Source organism: Eutrema salsugineum, unplaced genomic scaffold, assembly GCF_000478725.1.
Source record: "Eutrema salsugineum unplaced genomic scaffold, Eutsalg1_0 scaffold_13, whole genome shotgun sequence".
Lineage (NCBI taxonomy): Eukaryota > Viridiplantae > Streptophyta > Magnoliopsida > Brassicales > Brassicaceae > Eutrema > Eutrema salsugineum.
The window spans coordinates 944186-957372 of record NW_006256885.1 but is presented as its reverse complement, the minus strand read 5'-3'; the positions used below and the strand labels follow the sequence as shown (position 1 = coordinate 957372).

At 33.3% G+C, this 13187-nt stretch overlaps 2 protein-coding genes across 2 annotated transcripts; both read left to right on the top strand.

Annotated features, from left to right (window-relative positions):
* The first annotated feature begins 5442 nt into the window (after positions 1-5442).
* Positions 5443-8859, top strand: LOC18023276 (protein tesmin/TSO1-like CXC 3). Its single transcript, XM_024159437.1, has 9 exons — positions 5443-5706; positions 6145-6302; positions 6392-6800; positions 6895-7235; positions 7322-7399; positions 7489-7765; positions 7870-7936; positions 8028-8142; positions 8234-8859. The coding sequence occupies exons 1-9, from the start codon at positions 5644-5646 to the stop codon at positions 8577-8579; spliced, it is 1854 nt and encodes a 617-aa protein (XP_024015205.1). The 5' UTR covers positions 5443-5643; the 3' UTR covers positions 8580-8859.
* A 951-nt stretch (positions 8860-9810) lies between these two features.
* On the top strand, positions 9811-13164 carry LOC18023275 (CRC domain-containing protein TSO1). Its single transcript, XM_006406066.2, has 10 exons — positions 9811-9990; positions 10313-10473; positions 10571-11117; positions 11227-11627; positions 11710-11784; positions 11874-12054; positions 12132-12227; positions 12319-12385; positions 12464-12620; positions 12697-13164. The coding sequence occupies exons 1-10, from the start codon at positions 9925-9927 to the stop codon at positions 13046-13048; spliced, it is 2103 nt and encodes a 700-aa protein (XP_006406129.1). The 5' UTR covers positions 9811-9924; the 3' UTR covers positions 13049-13164.
* The last annotated feature ends 23 nt before the right edge of the window (positions 13165-13187 follow it).

The window sequence follows — 13187 nt, the reverse complement described above, 5'->3', positions numbered from 1 at the left end:
ATTGTGGAAAATGAGTGGTATTTTATCTGGAAAATTTGATAATGTTCAATTTTATCCAAGATAATACAAGTCAACTAGTTTGAAATTGGATAATAATATTTAGGTACGTTTGAATTTTCTGGATTACATTTGACAATGTTATAATATTTTTCGGTGTTACTCGTGTATTAGATAATTATTCACAAAGCTCAGTTTTTGTTGTTAAAGGTTTTAAGCTCAGATTCTAATGCTAAAGCTTAGATACAAAGAAAACAATATTATATAATGGCGTGCCGCGACTTGCAGGAGAAAAAGATACGAGAAACCATGATATGAAAAATAGGTAAAGATGAAACTAAAGCTTTAGTTGTTAAGTATACTTGATAAGTACATAAGTCAAAAGATGTTAGACCTCCATTTCATTTGTTTACTGTTTACTTAGCTTAATAAAGAAAAGCAGACAGGAGGGAGAGTTGCAAAGTTCAAGGTCAATCAGAATAGTCAATAATAATTAATAACTTAAATGAAACATATAAAAAGAAAAAACAGCATATAAATGTGAAGAGATATGGACAAAGAATAACATATATACAAGAAGATGAAAGAAATGCATTTGTCGTTTCATACTTGTCCAAAGTCCGATTACTATGGTGCAAGAAAAGCCAAACAACAAGAGCGCAAATTCGTTTTGAAAATCCAAACAACGTTTGTTCTGAGTTTCCTTTATTTAATAGAAAATTTGTTTTAAACGTTTGTTCTGAATTGTGCACTTTCTTCTTGAAATATTCGTTGTTGACATCCTACAAAACGCTTAGATTCGAACATCAGTGATATATATAGAAAATATTATGGGAAAATATCGTAGAAACATATTTTTCAAATATATGTAGTTAGTGTGTTTTTGTGTTTTCTTGGGTTAAGTATTATGTTTGTTTATATTAGGTTAGTGACGCAACAACATTAACACACACCGCTATGCACTGTAGCATTGTAGTCTTGCAGATTTGGTGAGTTGCACATTGTAGGTGGAATGATCTCGACGTCGTGAATTTGATCACTACACATTTACATCAAGACTAAGTTAGACTTGATTTATATTAGAAAAACAACAGTGGATTATTGAGATGTAAATATTGCGTGAAAATAGATGTGATTGAATCGTACATTGGATTATAACATCTTAATTTTTAAAATAAATAAAGCTTGGACATAAATGAATTATATGTAAAAATGGATGACAGATAACAAAAGGGATGGAGATTCGATGGTACAAAAGCAAAGGCTAAACGATGACTTTGGTACGTTGGCTTTTCTTGTGACCATTTGTAGTAAGCAAGAGGATCTTTACTTAACTGATTAAATATATTTAACAGTTATTTTCTCAATTAATTTATGAATATTCCGTTAATAAACAACCTGACATGCACAAACAGTTCGTGGAACAACTTTTCAATATCCCAATTCCTTAACTAGACCTGATTTAGTACTACTGTATACTTGAAAATATATTAAAAGACTGACAAAAATAGATACACAAGTAACAAAATTAAATCATAATTAATGTTGTGGCCTATATCATGAAAGATGCATAATTTTATGATTTTTATGTCACGTGATGTGTCATGTGGCACGTGACTGAGAAGCAGGGGCAGCAGCATGAATGTAGAATGGTCGACATTATGATTTTCGCATGGGGGCACCTTTTGCCAGAAGAAGTGCTTTTGGTTATATCCATATCAATTCTCGGAAACTATATACTATTATATACTTTAATATGTTGGCTTTTTGGGGTTAAAATAACTTTTGTTCTTTTGGTTTTGTGTGAATACATCTGTTTTTGGTTATAATTAAACTTATAATAAATCGACTGCTTGTAGTTAAGTTGCAGCTGAAAATTATTTATGATCTTTACAAGTAATCAGTTTATATATGTAAAACAACAGTCGGTTACATCTTAATTTGTTCTTGTCAACCATTAATTAATTTCTTCTTTAAAACTCTTTTAGTGCCAATCCAGGAAATACATAATTAATTTCAATATTCTAACCTAATAGAATGGGCTAATAATTTTATTTTTGATTTAATATGTGGTTAAAAAACTAATTAACAAGCACACAGTGGAGCATATATGAAAATTGTAACCTCAATTTTAACAGATTAGAACAATCAGATTTAAAATAAATAAAATTAATTTGTAGTGGAATACAGGTAGTATACAGTCAAAAGTGTATTATTTGAAAAAAAAATAGATCTACAATTTATATTTACAAAAATACTGAAGAACACTAATAAGAACTATACTTGGAAATATTTGTTCTTTTTATTTTGTTATCAACAAGCTGATGAAATGTATGGATACTTAAGTTTTTTCTTTGTTAAAGAAGCAGCGGATACTGATACAAATTATCATTAGAATATATGTCTTGGTTGACAAAAAAAAAAAAAAAAAAAAGACTCACTAATAGAAACCGATCACTTTTGTATATCGTTTTTCTCTCTGATGATCGGTTTTGGGATATAAATGGAAAAAAAAAATCAATTGTCTTTCACATTTTCCCTTTCGATATATCACGTTAACGTATTACCAACGAATGGAACCCCCTGCAGCGAACATTTGGACCATTCGCTTTATGGCGTCACGGGTAAGACATTTTTTGGCTAGGAGAAGTAAATAGCTAGTATATTTTTTTCAGAAAATAGCTAAAACATCATATGGAAAACAAAATATTTTATCATGTACGCACTCGTTCACAGTTCACAATAGGTGTGTAATAACTGTATTCACGATTCATCATGTGTATAGTTATTACTGAATGTGACATGCTTTAAGATTTCAACTACTCTTACTTTACTCGTAGACGTACGCGAAATAATTTAGTTGCAAGTTGTTAGTTACAACTTACAACATATATACTTGTACGTTGAAATTATTAGCTGCAAAGTTTACTGAATAAATATAATTTGAATGCCATTCGAAAAAAACATATAAATATAATGGCTCCAAATGCTAAAATTCCAAATACAAAAGGAATAAACGAAATATGTGATAAAATTGAACTAGATTCTACTCTGTAAAGACGCACAGAAAATTTATATTTTTAAACTAATTTTATAATATAATTTATGTTTTTTTACAAATATAATATTTTTAAAAAATAACACAAATTTATTTTTATGTTAAGATAAATTTTTTTTTATTTTTTTTTGATAATTTAATTAGAATATAAACAATAATTTTAACCCATCTATTCGATTAAATTGAAAAGAATCATAAATATAAAAACATAATTCTACCCAATTCATTCATATTACATATAATATAAAAATTTAATTTTAAAAATCTAAATATCTAAACTAACTTATATCTAAGAAAATTTAAACTAATTAAATTTAAATTTCATTTTTTTGAAATTATTTTTAAAGATAAAATTGATTATGAAAAGTATATAATAATATATCATTTATCATTTTATCATTATGAGAATTTTATTTAAATTTGAATATTCAAATATAATATATATTAATATTCTATTTCTTATTTTTATAAAGATAATAAAAAATAATTTTTGTAATTTTAAGAATTAATCTAACCTATATTTAAGAAAATCTAAATTAACTGAATTAAAATTTGAATTTTTTTGAAATTATTTTTAAAGAAAAATTTCAAATATATTTGACAAGTTGTCCAAAAACAAAATAATAAAAAATTAAATAAATCTAAACACAAAAATGCTTTTTTTAATAGTATATTGATGAGAGAGAGATAAATATAATAGGGTACTTAAATGAATATTTTCTTTGTAGTGGGATATTTTGCTTTGATATTAGTTCATTTTTAGTTATTTTTCATAGAGAAATAAATAGAATTTGTGTATTTTCTGATTTTCACTGTATTTTCTGAATGACTTAATTATTTTATTTTATTTATGTATAACAATAGCTGAATGCTTTGATAATGTCGATACACAAGAACATTAATAATTATTACTCCATTTTGAATAAAATTCCATTTCTATTCATATTTAACCTAGCTTCGAAATATTATTTTTTTTTTTTTTTTACTTTTAGATTTCCATTAAAAAGATGAACGAAATATTAATTTACTATGCGAAACACATTGCCAGATCATATTCGACAGCAAATTTATTTAATATATATATATATATATGACATTAGAATTGTTTGAGCTAAAATGCAAGTCACCAAGTGAAAACACGTATACTCTTGGGACTTCTGTTGGAATTTATGGGTTTGGATCGACACTAATCGATTATAAAACCCCTACAAAAATGAATAAGAGAGAAATTATATGTTAAAAAACGGTAGAGATTGTTGTATTATTATTATTCCATGCCGCTTAAAAGTATGATATTCTCCGAACGTTACATAAGAAATTACTACTAAATCATAGTACATGATTATCACTATTACTCCAAATAATTGACCAATTAATTTCAATTTAAGTGTCATGATTACTCATAAGTGCTTTCTCGTGATTAGCAGATTTAGCGGCAATATCTTTTACTGATTACAAATCTCCAGGTTAAAAAGCATTGTAAGTTGTAATTTGTAACGTGTTCCTTTCCAATCTGTTCAAAATACTATTAATTCTATACTAGCATAGTAGTACCATTTTTTTAATTGTAGTACATGGATTCCAGTTGATTATGTATTTTTACGAGATCATAATATATTCTCTTTGTTTTTTCATCCATTATTGACCTCAAATCATTGATTTCTTCGATACATTTAATTTCATCACTTGAGATAATCACTTAAGATGTTGATTGTTCACACAAAAAACGGAGACGTTAACATCGTTACATGATTTCTTTTGGAAATTTTTTTAAAAACATAAAAGTGACAAAGTTAATTTATCAACCTCTTATTTTGTAATAAATTCGGTTAGGTATCTTAACAAATTACTGTTGATACGGTCAAAGTTAATTTATCAACCTCTTATTTAGAAGATTTTTATTAAAAAAAAAAGGTATTAAAAAGAGAAAAGAAGAAGAAAAAATTGGTATATCAACGGTGACAAGTAGTCAACGGAGTCAGTAGACCACATTTATAAACAGAAAACGAACGAATTAAAGAAAGAAGAGGAATATTTTTTTTCCTTTCATCTTTTTGTATGCAAACAAAATAGAAGCAGCGAAGGAAGTGAACTGTAGTTATTACTTGCAGTTATGCTTAGTTTATTCTCTCTCTTTTTTTTTTTCTTCTCAAAAACAAAGAAAGAAAAAGAAAAATCAAGCAAAGATCAAGGTGATGTCCGTTACTTTACTAAAAAGTAATTAATCGATTACGATATTCATAACGTAGGTTTTACAGACAAAGTGAATTCTCTCGAGTAATTGAATAGAGACAGAGAGAGGGATACATACACGTAGAGGTGTTTATATATAGAAGACACATATAGAAAGAGAAAGAGAGACAAGTGTTGGGGTCAAATTAGCGACTTTTGTTGTTGTGGTTGGCCTCTGTTGGATTTGGTTTGGACTATCCTCGCGAGAGAATCCTCATCTTCCCGCCTCTCTCTCTCTTTGAATCTCCTCCTTCTTCTTCTTCAACCCTAAGGAGACAGAGAGATAGAGAGAGAGAGAGCGGTGAGAGAATCGAAGAGATACACATATTGATCTGATTGAGATTGAGTGTTAGAAAATGGATACGCCGCCAAAAACTGTAACCCAGATCGGGACTCCAATTTCTAAACTCAAAGTCGAGGTTTTTTATCTTCAACTCCGTTAAAGTTTCCTGCTTTTTGTTTTGTTTCGTTGTTCCTCTGTTTCTGATTCTGTGATGCATTAGAGAAAAGTGTATGTTTTTTTTTGTGTTTATTACGGAATCTATGCAATACCATCTTCAAATTGGTTAAGTTCCAGTCAAAGATTCAGTTTCTAGAGATCGATTCAATTCCCACTTAACGGGAAATAAAAAACCTCAACTTTCCCATTTTGGATTTGTGTCTTTTTGGAATTCGAGAGGTTCAACAATGGTAATACGGTTTTCATTTTACGATTTTTAAGGGTTTGATGGGACTTAACCGTTTACAAAAATTTGTACTTTCTATCTCTAACCGATTTCGTAGAATTGAGTTGAATTTTGGGGTTTTGAGATCAAAAAGTTTTGTGTTTTTGACAACAAAGTTTTGGTCGAATGCAGAATTCTCCAGTGTTCAACTTCATAAACAGTTTGTCACCAATCAAACCTGTCAAATCCATACCAATTGCTCAAACTTTTGGCTCTCTCAGTTTCTCATCTCCTCCTTCTGTTTTCACTTCTCCTCACGCGGCTTCTCACAAAGGATCTCGTTTCAAAAGGTTAAATCAAAGTCTCCTCTTTTTTCTCTTCCTTAAATTTCGTGTCAAAGATAAATTTCTTCTTTAATTGGAATGTTTTTCGTTTGCAGTCATAATAACTCTTCCAAAGATGAATCTGCTTCTAACGCAGAACTTGCTTCCATTGGAGAAGAAGTAGAAGTAGAAGAAGCTTCAATCGAAATCGAACCGAGCACACAAATCATCAAGAATGACTGTATTACTGCTACTACTCCTAAAGTTGTCAATGATGGTTCTTGTAAAGATGGTGAAATGGATCTGCAGAAGATGTGTGACCACAATGTTAAGCCGAAAAGCAAAACTCCAGATTGGGGTTCTCTGTTTTCGGATTCCGAACTTTTGATTTATGGCTCACCGAATGATTCAGAGGCTTATAGATGCTTCTTGCAGAGACAATCAAACTCGGAAACACGTTTAAGTGGTGGTAAAAAGCTTACATTGGAACCTGTTTCGAATAGCAATGAACCTGAGTCCTCAGATGTAAGTAAAGTTTTGTGAATATTATTACTTAGTTTTGGTTCTTGATTGATCATTGTCTCTGAAATGATTCTCTCCTTGTGTGTGTGTGTGATAGGCTCTGCATCGTGGTGTGAGAAGACGCTGCCTAGACTTTGAGATTCCTGGGAAGAATAAGCAAACGTCAGGCGAATCTTCATCGAGATGTGTAGTACGTAACATTGGTCTTCATCTAAACGCCATTGCAATGTCCTCCAAGGATAGCAATGTTGCTAATGAGTACTCGTTTTCTGGAAACATAAAAGTCGGTTTGCAAAGTTCTACTACTCCAGTTTTTCACTCACACGACATTGTTAGAGAAAATGAAACCCGGGAAGATGCAACAGCTCAAGGTATAGAAGAGGTTCAAAAGTCTTCAGCTTTAGTAGAATTGAATCAAAGCAGCCCAAAGAAGAAAAGGTAAGTTAATCTTGAAACTTGCTTAAATAGATCAATGGTGAATCTTATGTCATATCTTAACAATCTGTTGGCATGAAAACTCGCAGGCGCAAGTCTGAACAAGCAGGAGATGGCGAGTCATCTTGTAAACGGTGCAACTGCAAGAAATCCAAGTGTTTGAAGCTGTAAACTTTTATACCTCAAATCCTCTTTAATCTTTTGGCTTGCTTAAAAGTAGCTCGTGTTGAGTCTGTTTTGATGTTTCTCTCTGCAGTTACTGTGAATGCTTTGCTGCTGGAGTTTATTGCATTGAGCCATGTTCATGTATAGATTGCTTCAACAAACCAATCCATGAAGACACTGTCTTAGCTACTCGCAAACAGATTGAATCAAGAAATCCGCTTGCATTTGCTCCTAAAGTCATCAGAAACTCTGATTCCATCATGGAAGTTGGTGATGATGCGACCAAAACTCCAGCTTCAGCGAGACACAAACGAGGCTGTAACTGCAAGAAATCAAACTGTCTGAAGAAATACTGTGAATGCTATCAGGTTTGTTTTCTAACATTATCATTGAACTCCATGACACATCTGTGTAAAGATTCTCTTCTTTTTGATTGATTTTGATACATTTGGTCTCTCTGAGGATCCTATAGAGCGGAGTCGGTTGTTCCATAAACTGTAGATGTGAAGGATGTAAGAATGCATTTGGCAGAAAAGATGGTTAGTCTTTTTGTTCCATCTTTCATAACCTCTAATGTATATCTCAAGGTCTTTAGATTTGACATTGTTACAAAACTTACAATCTCTGCAGGGTCTTCATTTGTCGCCATGGATATTGAACATGATGACGAAACAGCGAAACCACAACATCACGCCGAGTTGTTCAATTCTGTTCCAATTCCACCTTCAACACCAATGCCATTAAGGTAAGAAACAATCTCTCAAACAAATCAATGTGTGGTAAACCAATCAAGAAAGCTCCTGATTTTGCTTTAACCTTTTTTTATTCTAATTTAGGCAACCATTGGCTCAACTTCCCATCTCATCCAACAACGTTCTGCTTACTCAACAGTCTCAACATTTTCATGGAGCTTCCTTATACAAGTACCAATCTTTCTGGAAGCAAGACATGAGTTTGTTGTCTCATTCAAGGATTGAGACAATCACAGAGGAGAGAGCAGAGGATACTGAGAATCTAATCCAGTCTCCAATAACTACAAATATAAATGCCGTATCTCCCAACAGCAAAAGGGTTTCTGTGTCTCATCTCGATTCATCAGAGTCGAGTCCATGGAGAAGAAATAGTGGAAGGAAGCTGTTACTGTCAATTCCAACTTTTCCTTCTCTCACTCCACACCACTAAAAATTCTTTGAATCTTTGAACTGTGATGAAGTCAACTTCTAGTTGGTAGTTTAACTTACACAACAGCATACGCAAAACATACGTTTTTATTAGTTTAGTAGTAGCATAGTTGCGTTTGTTTTGCGAATGGTTGTGTAATAAAAAAAGTTTAGTCATTTATCATAGTCAAGATGTGGATGGTAAAAGCTTTTAACTGACATAAATTTGTCTAATGTTTTTTTACAAAACAACTAGCGTTTGTCCACAAGTTAGTGTAATAAGAAAGCTTTAAAGCATTAAGTAGGCGTCAATCTAATCTCTACCGGTTAAAATAACGTCTGTTTAGGATTTAATCAATTTTATACGGTTTATGTATTCATAATAGAAAACTCGCTTCGTATTTTGGTTTTATAATATGTATCATACTCTTTCCTCTATTTAAATTATATTTGTTATAATGTCCTAAATCCACAAGGACCACAACAATAATATTTAGAAACTGAAATTTTGAAGAATTAGGCTGTCTTGACAAAAGCTTAAAAATATTTTTATCAGGTGAACAGAATGCGCAGGTTGTCTTGATTTAGAGCATCTCAAATAGTTTAAAACTTTATTTGGCTATCTTAACAATTAAGATATTAATATTATATCAAAATTATTTATATAATTTCATTTAATTTTAAATAAACCAATAAACAGATACAAATATTAAGAGGGATTTTTATGAATATCTCAAAAAATTTGAAAACAAACTCGATTCTTAATTCTTTTTCCAACATTTTAATTATTTTAATATTGAGAATCTGAGATACCTTTTGAAAATAGTTGATGGAGATGCTCTTACTCGCTCTCTATACTGTTTATTTGTAATCCAAAATTTGGAATTTTTTTTTATTTTTGATTAAAATTTAACGTTTAAAATGTAACCGTTTTTGTAATTATTTTAATATTATTATCATTATAACACATATTTTTCTTTCTTATTCCACCTAAAAGTATTTTTTGCATTTTTTGAAAAAAGTTTTTTTAAAAAGAAAAAAACAATCTACAAAACAAAACAAAAATTGGTGTAATTAAGGGTTCCTCTAATTAAACAACAATATCAACAAAAAAAAAAATGGTGCAAGGGTTGGGCCTGAGGTGTATAGATCCAAGTCAATATAAAAGAATGCTGTCGTTTAGTGGACTGATGTGAGAATATATGATTTGGACTTTTAATCTTTTACCTTTCCTTTTTCCACTGTGTGTGTGGTCTTCGCACTGTTTCGCACCAGCGCGGACAAATTTTTTTTTTTGGTTCGAAAATCCATCAACCCTAAATCACTTGTCTGCATAGAGGCAATGTAGTTGTGATTCTCCTGGTAAAATGGACAATCCCCAGAAGAAGTCTTCCTCTCAGATGGAAACCCCAACTCCAAAATCCAAATTTGAGGTTTTTTTCTTCACCACCCATCTCTTATTTACCTCAAAGGTCACTCCTTTCTTCGTCTAAGATGTTTTCTGGGTTTAGCTCCTTAATTTCCACCGAGCTAATTAGGTTTTCGCTTCAGGGTTTTTCCCCATTTATTGTTGGGTTTTTGTCGACGAGGTCAATTTCATTTTCAAGCTCTGTGTGAACTGACCAAATTTACTCGTTTAGAGTTTTTGTCTTTTTGACAAACATTTATTTGTTGTTGTGGTCTGCAAATCTGTCTCCTTTATGTTTTAGCTTTGATTTGAAAGTAGTGAGTTTTAATTGTAATTGTGTAATGTAGGATTCTCCAGTGTTCAACTATATTAACAATCTCTCTCCCATTGAGCCGGTCAAATCCATCTCCACTGCTCAGACGTTTAGCTCTCTCAGTTTCACATCTCCTCCTCCTGTTTTCACCTCTCCTCACGCCAGTTTCCACCGAGAATCCAGATTCTTCAGATGGTAAATAGAATGTTTCTTTCTACAAACATTTTCCCCTGAATATTGTTGTTTCTACAGAGAATGGTTTTGTGTAATTGGTGTTTTTTTCTCGTTGCAGTCATTACTCTGCTGATCGTTCAAAGGCCTTGGATTCGAAAGAAGAAGTTGTAGCATCAGCTGATGTAGATCTAAACAAAGATGCTACTTTGGAAGAAGAAGAAAACGAAGAAGAAAAAGCTTCCATTGAAGCGTCTTGTGAGCTGCCACAAGTCCTGAAGTCCGACAGCCAAACTCCTGATCGAGGTGATTCTCCTTGCGCCGGTGATGTTGTCGAGGAAGTACTGGTAGATCCATCTGATACTCCTCGGGGAGACAATGCTTCATCTTCTGAGGATGTCAAAATGAGTCTCCAGAAGGTGGTTGATGCTCGGGAAGAGGATAACACTCCTGGTTGTGGACGTTTGATGGCAGATGCAAGTGAACTGTTGGTGTTTCGATCTCCGAATGATTCAGAGGCTTTTAGATGCCTCGTTGATAAAATATCTAGCTCAGAAAGACGTTTCTGCGCTGGTGTCAAGTCTACGAAAGAGCAAGATATCTCCAAAGATATTCCAGTCAATGGATCCAGCGATGATAACGAGCCTTTGGCTGTGCTTCCCAACGAGGTGAATTCAGGAATGCATTTTTAAAGTGAACTTGTTTTTTGCCCTCATGACTGTGCATATTAGTTTATCTTTTAGGCTCTTGATTAATTGTTGTGTTTGTTTGTGGTAGTCTGTCTCTCACTTGCATCGTGGTAGCATGAGAAGACGCTGTCTAGACTTTGAGGTGCCTGGGAAGCGGAAGAAGGATATAGCTGATGATCAGCAAACTGTGTGTGAAAATAAGGCGGAATCTTCCTCGAAATGTGTTGTACCCGGTATTGGTCTTCATCTAAACGCCATAGCAATGTCCTTAAGGGACCGTAAGATCAACGTCATGCATGAGTATTCAACATCTGAAGAGATTCAAATGAGTTTAACAGGCTCTACCACTCCGATTCACTCCCAAGACACCGTGCTAGAAACTTTGGACCAAGCAGAAAGTGAGCCTGGGGAAGGTCAAGCTCTAGAAGAAGCTCCCAACGCTTTGGTTTTGTTCGAACAGTTGAATCCGAGCAGCCTTAAGAAAAAGAGGCAAGTTTTTCCCTACGAAAAGCTCCATAACTGATTTGTGTATTGTTCTTCTTTCTTATCTGTTGGCAAAAAAAATGTGCAGGCGTATGTCTGAACAAGCTGGAGAGGGCGAGTCGTGTAAGCGATGCAACTGCAAAAAGTCGAAGTGTTTGAAGCTGTAAGCTCCTCTTTAATCTTTGCATGTTCAAAATTTGAAATTGGCTTGAAGTAGTTAGACTTTCGTTTGAGTCTCTTTTATCTCTGCAGTTACTGTGAATGCTTTGCTGCTGGAGTTTATTGCATTGAGCCATGTTCATGTATAGATTGCTTCAACAAACCTATCCATGAAGATACTGTCTTAGCTACTCGCAAACAGATTGAATCCCGAAATCCGCTTGCATTTGCTCCTAAAGTCATCAGAAACTCTGATTCCATCATGGATGCTAGTGTAAGAGCTCTCTCTCTCTCTGTCTCTCTCTCTATGTCTCTCTCTCTCTCTCTCTCTGAACGTGCAATCTTGTACAGGATGATGCAAGTAAAACTCCAGCTTCAGCGCGACACAAACGAGGCTGCAACTGCAAGAAATCAAACTGTCTGAAGAAATACTGTGAATGCTATCAGGTTTTTCTTTCATCATTATACTCGCATATTCATCTGTGTATGTTATCTTCGATGGTCTTATTCAGATACTCTGTTTTTGATGATCTTATAGGGTGGAGTCGGCTGTTCCATAAACTGTAGATGTGAAGGATGTAAGAATGCATTCGGCAGAAAAGAAGGTTAGCTCTTTTAGCTCAGATTCTCCATTACAATTTATTATCCCAAAGTCTTGTGATTTGACATGATTACAAACTCAGATTCTTTACTTGCTATCATGGAGAGCAAACAAGAGGAGGATCGCCAGACATATGAGAAAAGAACGGCTAAAATCCAACACAATTCGGACTTGTCGAAAGAAGTCGAGGAGCAGAACCCAAGGTCTGATCAACCTTCGACACCGTTGCCGACGTACAGGTACTTATATCAAAATTTGTAAACAATATGCAAACAAGCTTAGCTTCTGATTATCTGTTACTTATGTTTTTGGCAGACATTTGGTGGTTCATCAGCCATTTTTGTCTAAGAATAGGCTGCCTCCGACACAGTTTTTCCTTGGGGCTGGTTCTTCCTCTTTAAGAAAACCAGACAATGACTTAACGCAGCCACGGAATGAGAAGAAGCCTCTTGAAACCGTCATCGAAGACAAAACAGAGACTATGCCTGAGATTCTCACTAGTTCCCCTATAACTACCATCAAGGCCATCTCTCCCAACAGCAAGAGAGTCTCTCCTCCTCAGATTGGCTCCTCGGAATCTGGCTCAATCCTAGGGAAGAGAAGTAATGGCCGGAAGCTGATATTACGGTCTATTCCAGCTTTTCCTTCTCTTAACCCAAATCAGTGAAATAAAAGCCATTCTGGTTAAGCTAAGAAAACCAATTATTTGTATCTTTGTAAGGTTTCAGATGATGTAATTCCAGATGCTGTTACGTTATAAGGATCCACATTTTGGTTACTAAATATGCTCTAATATTTCAGAAACC

Bases quoted from the DNA above. Each gene is read 5' to 3' on its own strand.
- LOC18023276 (XM_024159437.1), top strand. From the start codon at position 5,644: ATGGATACGCCGCCAAAAACTGTAACCCAGATCGGGACTCCAATTTCT. The intron at 7,400-7,488 runs GTAAACTTTTAT...TTCTCTCTGCAG, and splicing joins AAATCCAAGTGTTTGAAGCT to TTACTGTGAATGCTTTGCTG. The intron at 7,937-8,027 runs GTTAGTCTTTTT...CAATCTCTGCAG, and splicing joins TGCATTTGGCAGAAAAGATG to GGTCTTCATTTGTCGCCATG.
- LOC18023275 (XM_006406066.2), top strand. From the start codon at position 9,925: ATGGACAATCCCCAGAAGAAGTCTTCCTCTCAGATGGAAACCCCAACT. The intron at 9,991-10,312 runs GTTTTTTTCTTC...TGTGTAATGTAG, and splicing joins CTCCAAAATCCAAATTTGAG to GATTCTCCAGTGTTCAACTA. The intron at 12,228-12,318 runs GTTTTTCTTTCA...ATGATCTTATAG, and splicing joins AATACTGTGAATGCTATCAG to GGTGGAGTCGGCTGTTCCAT.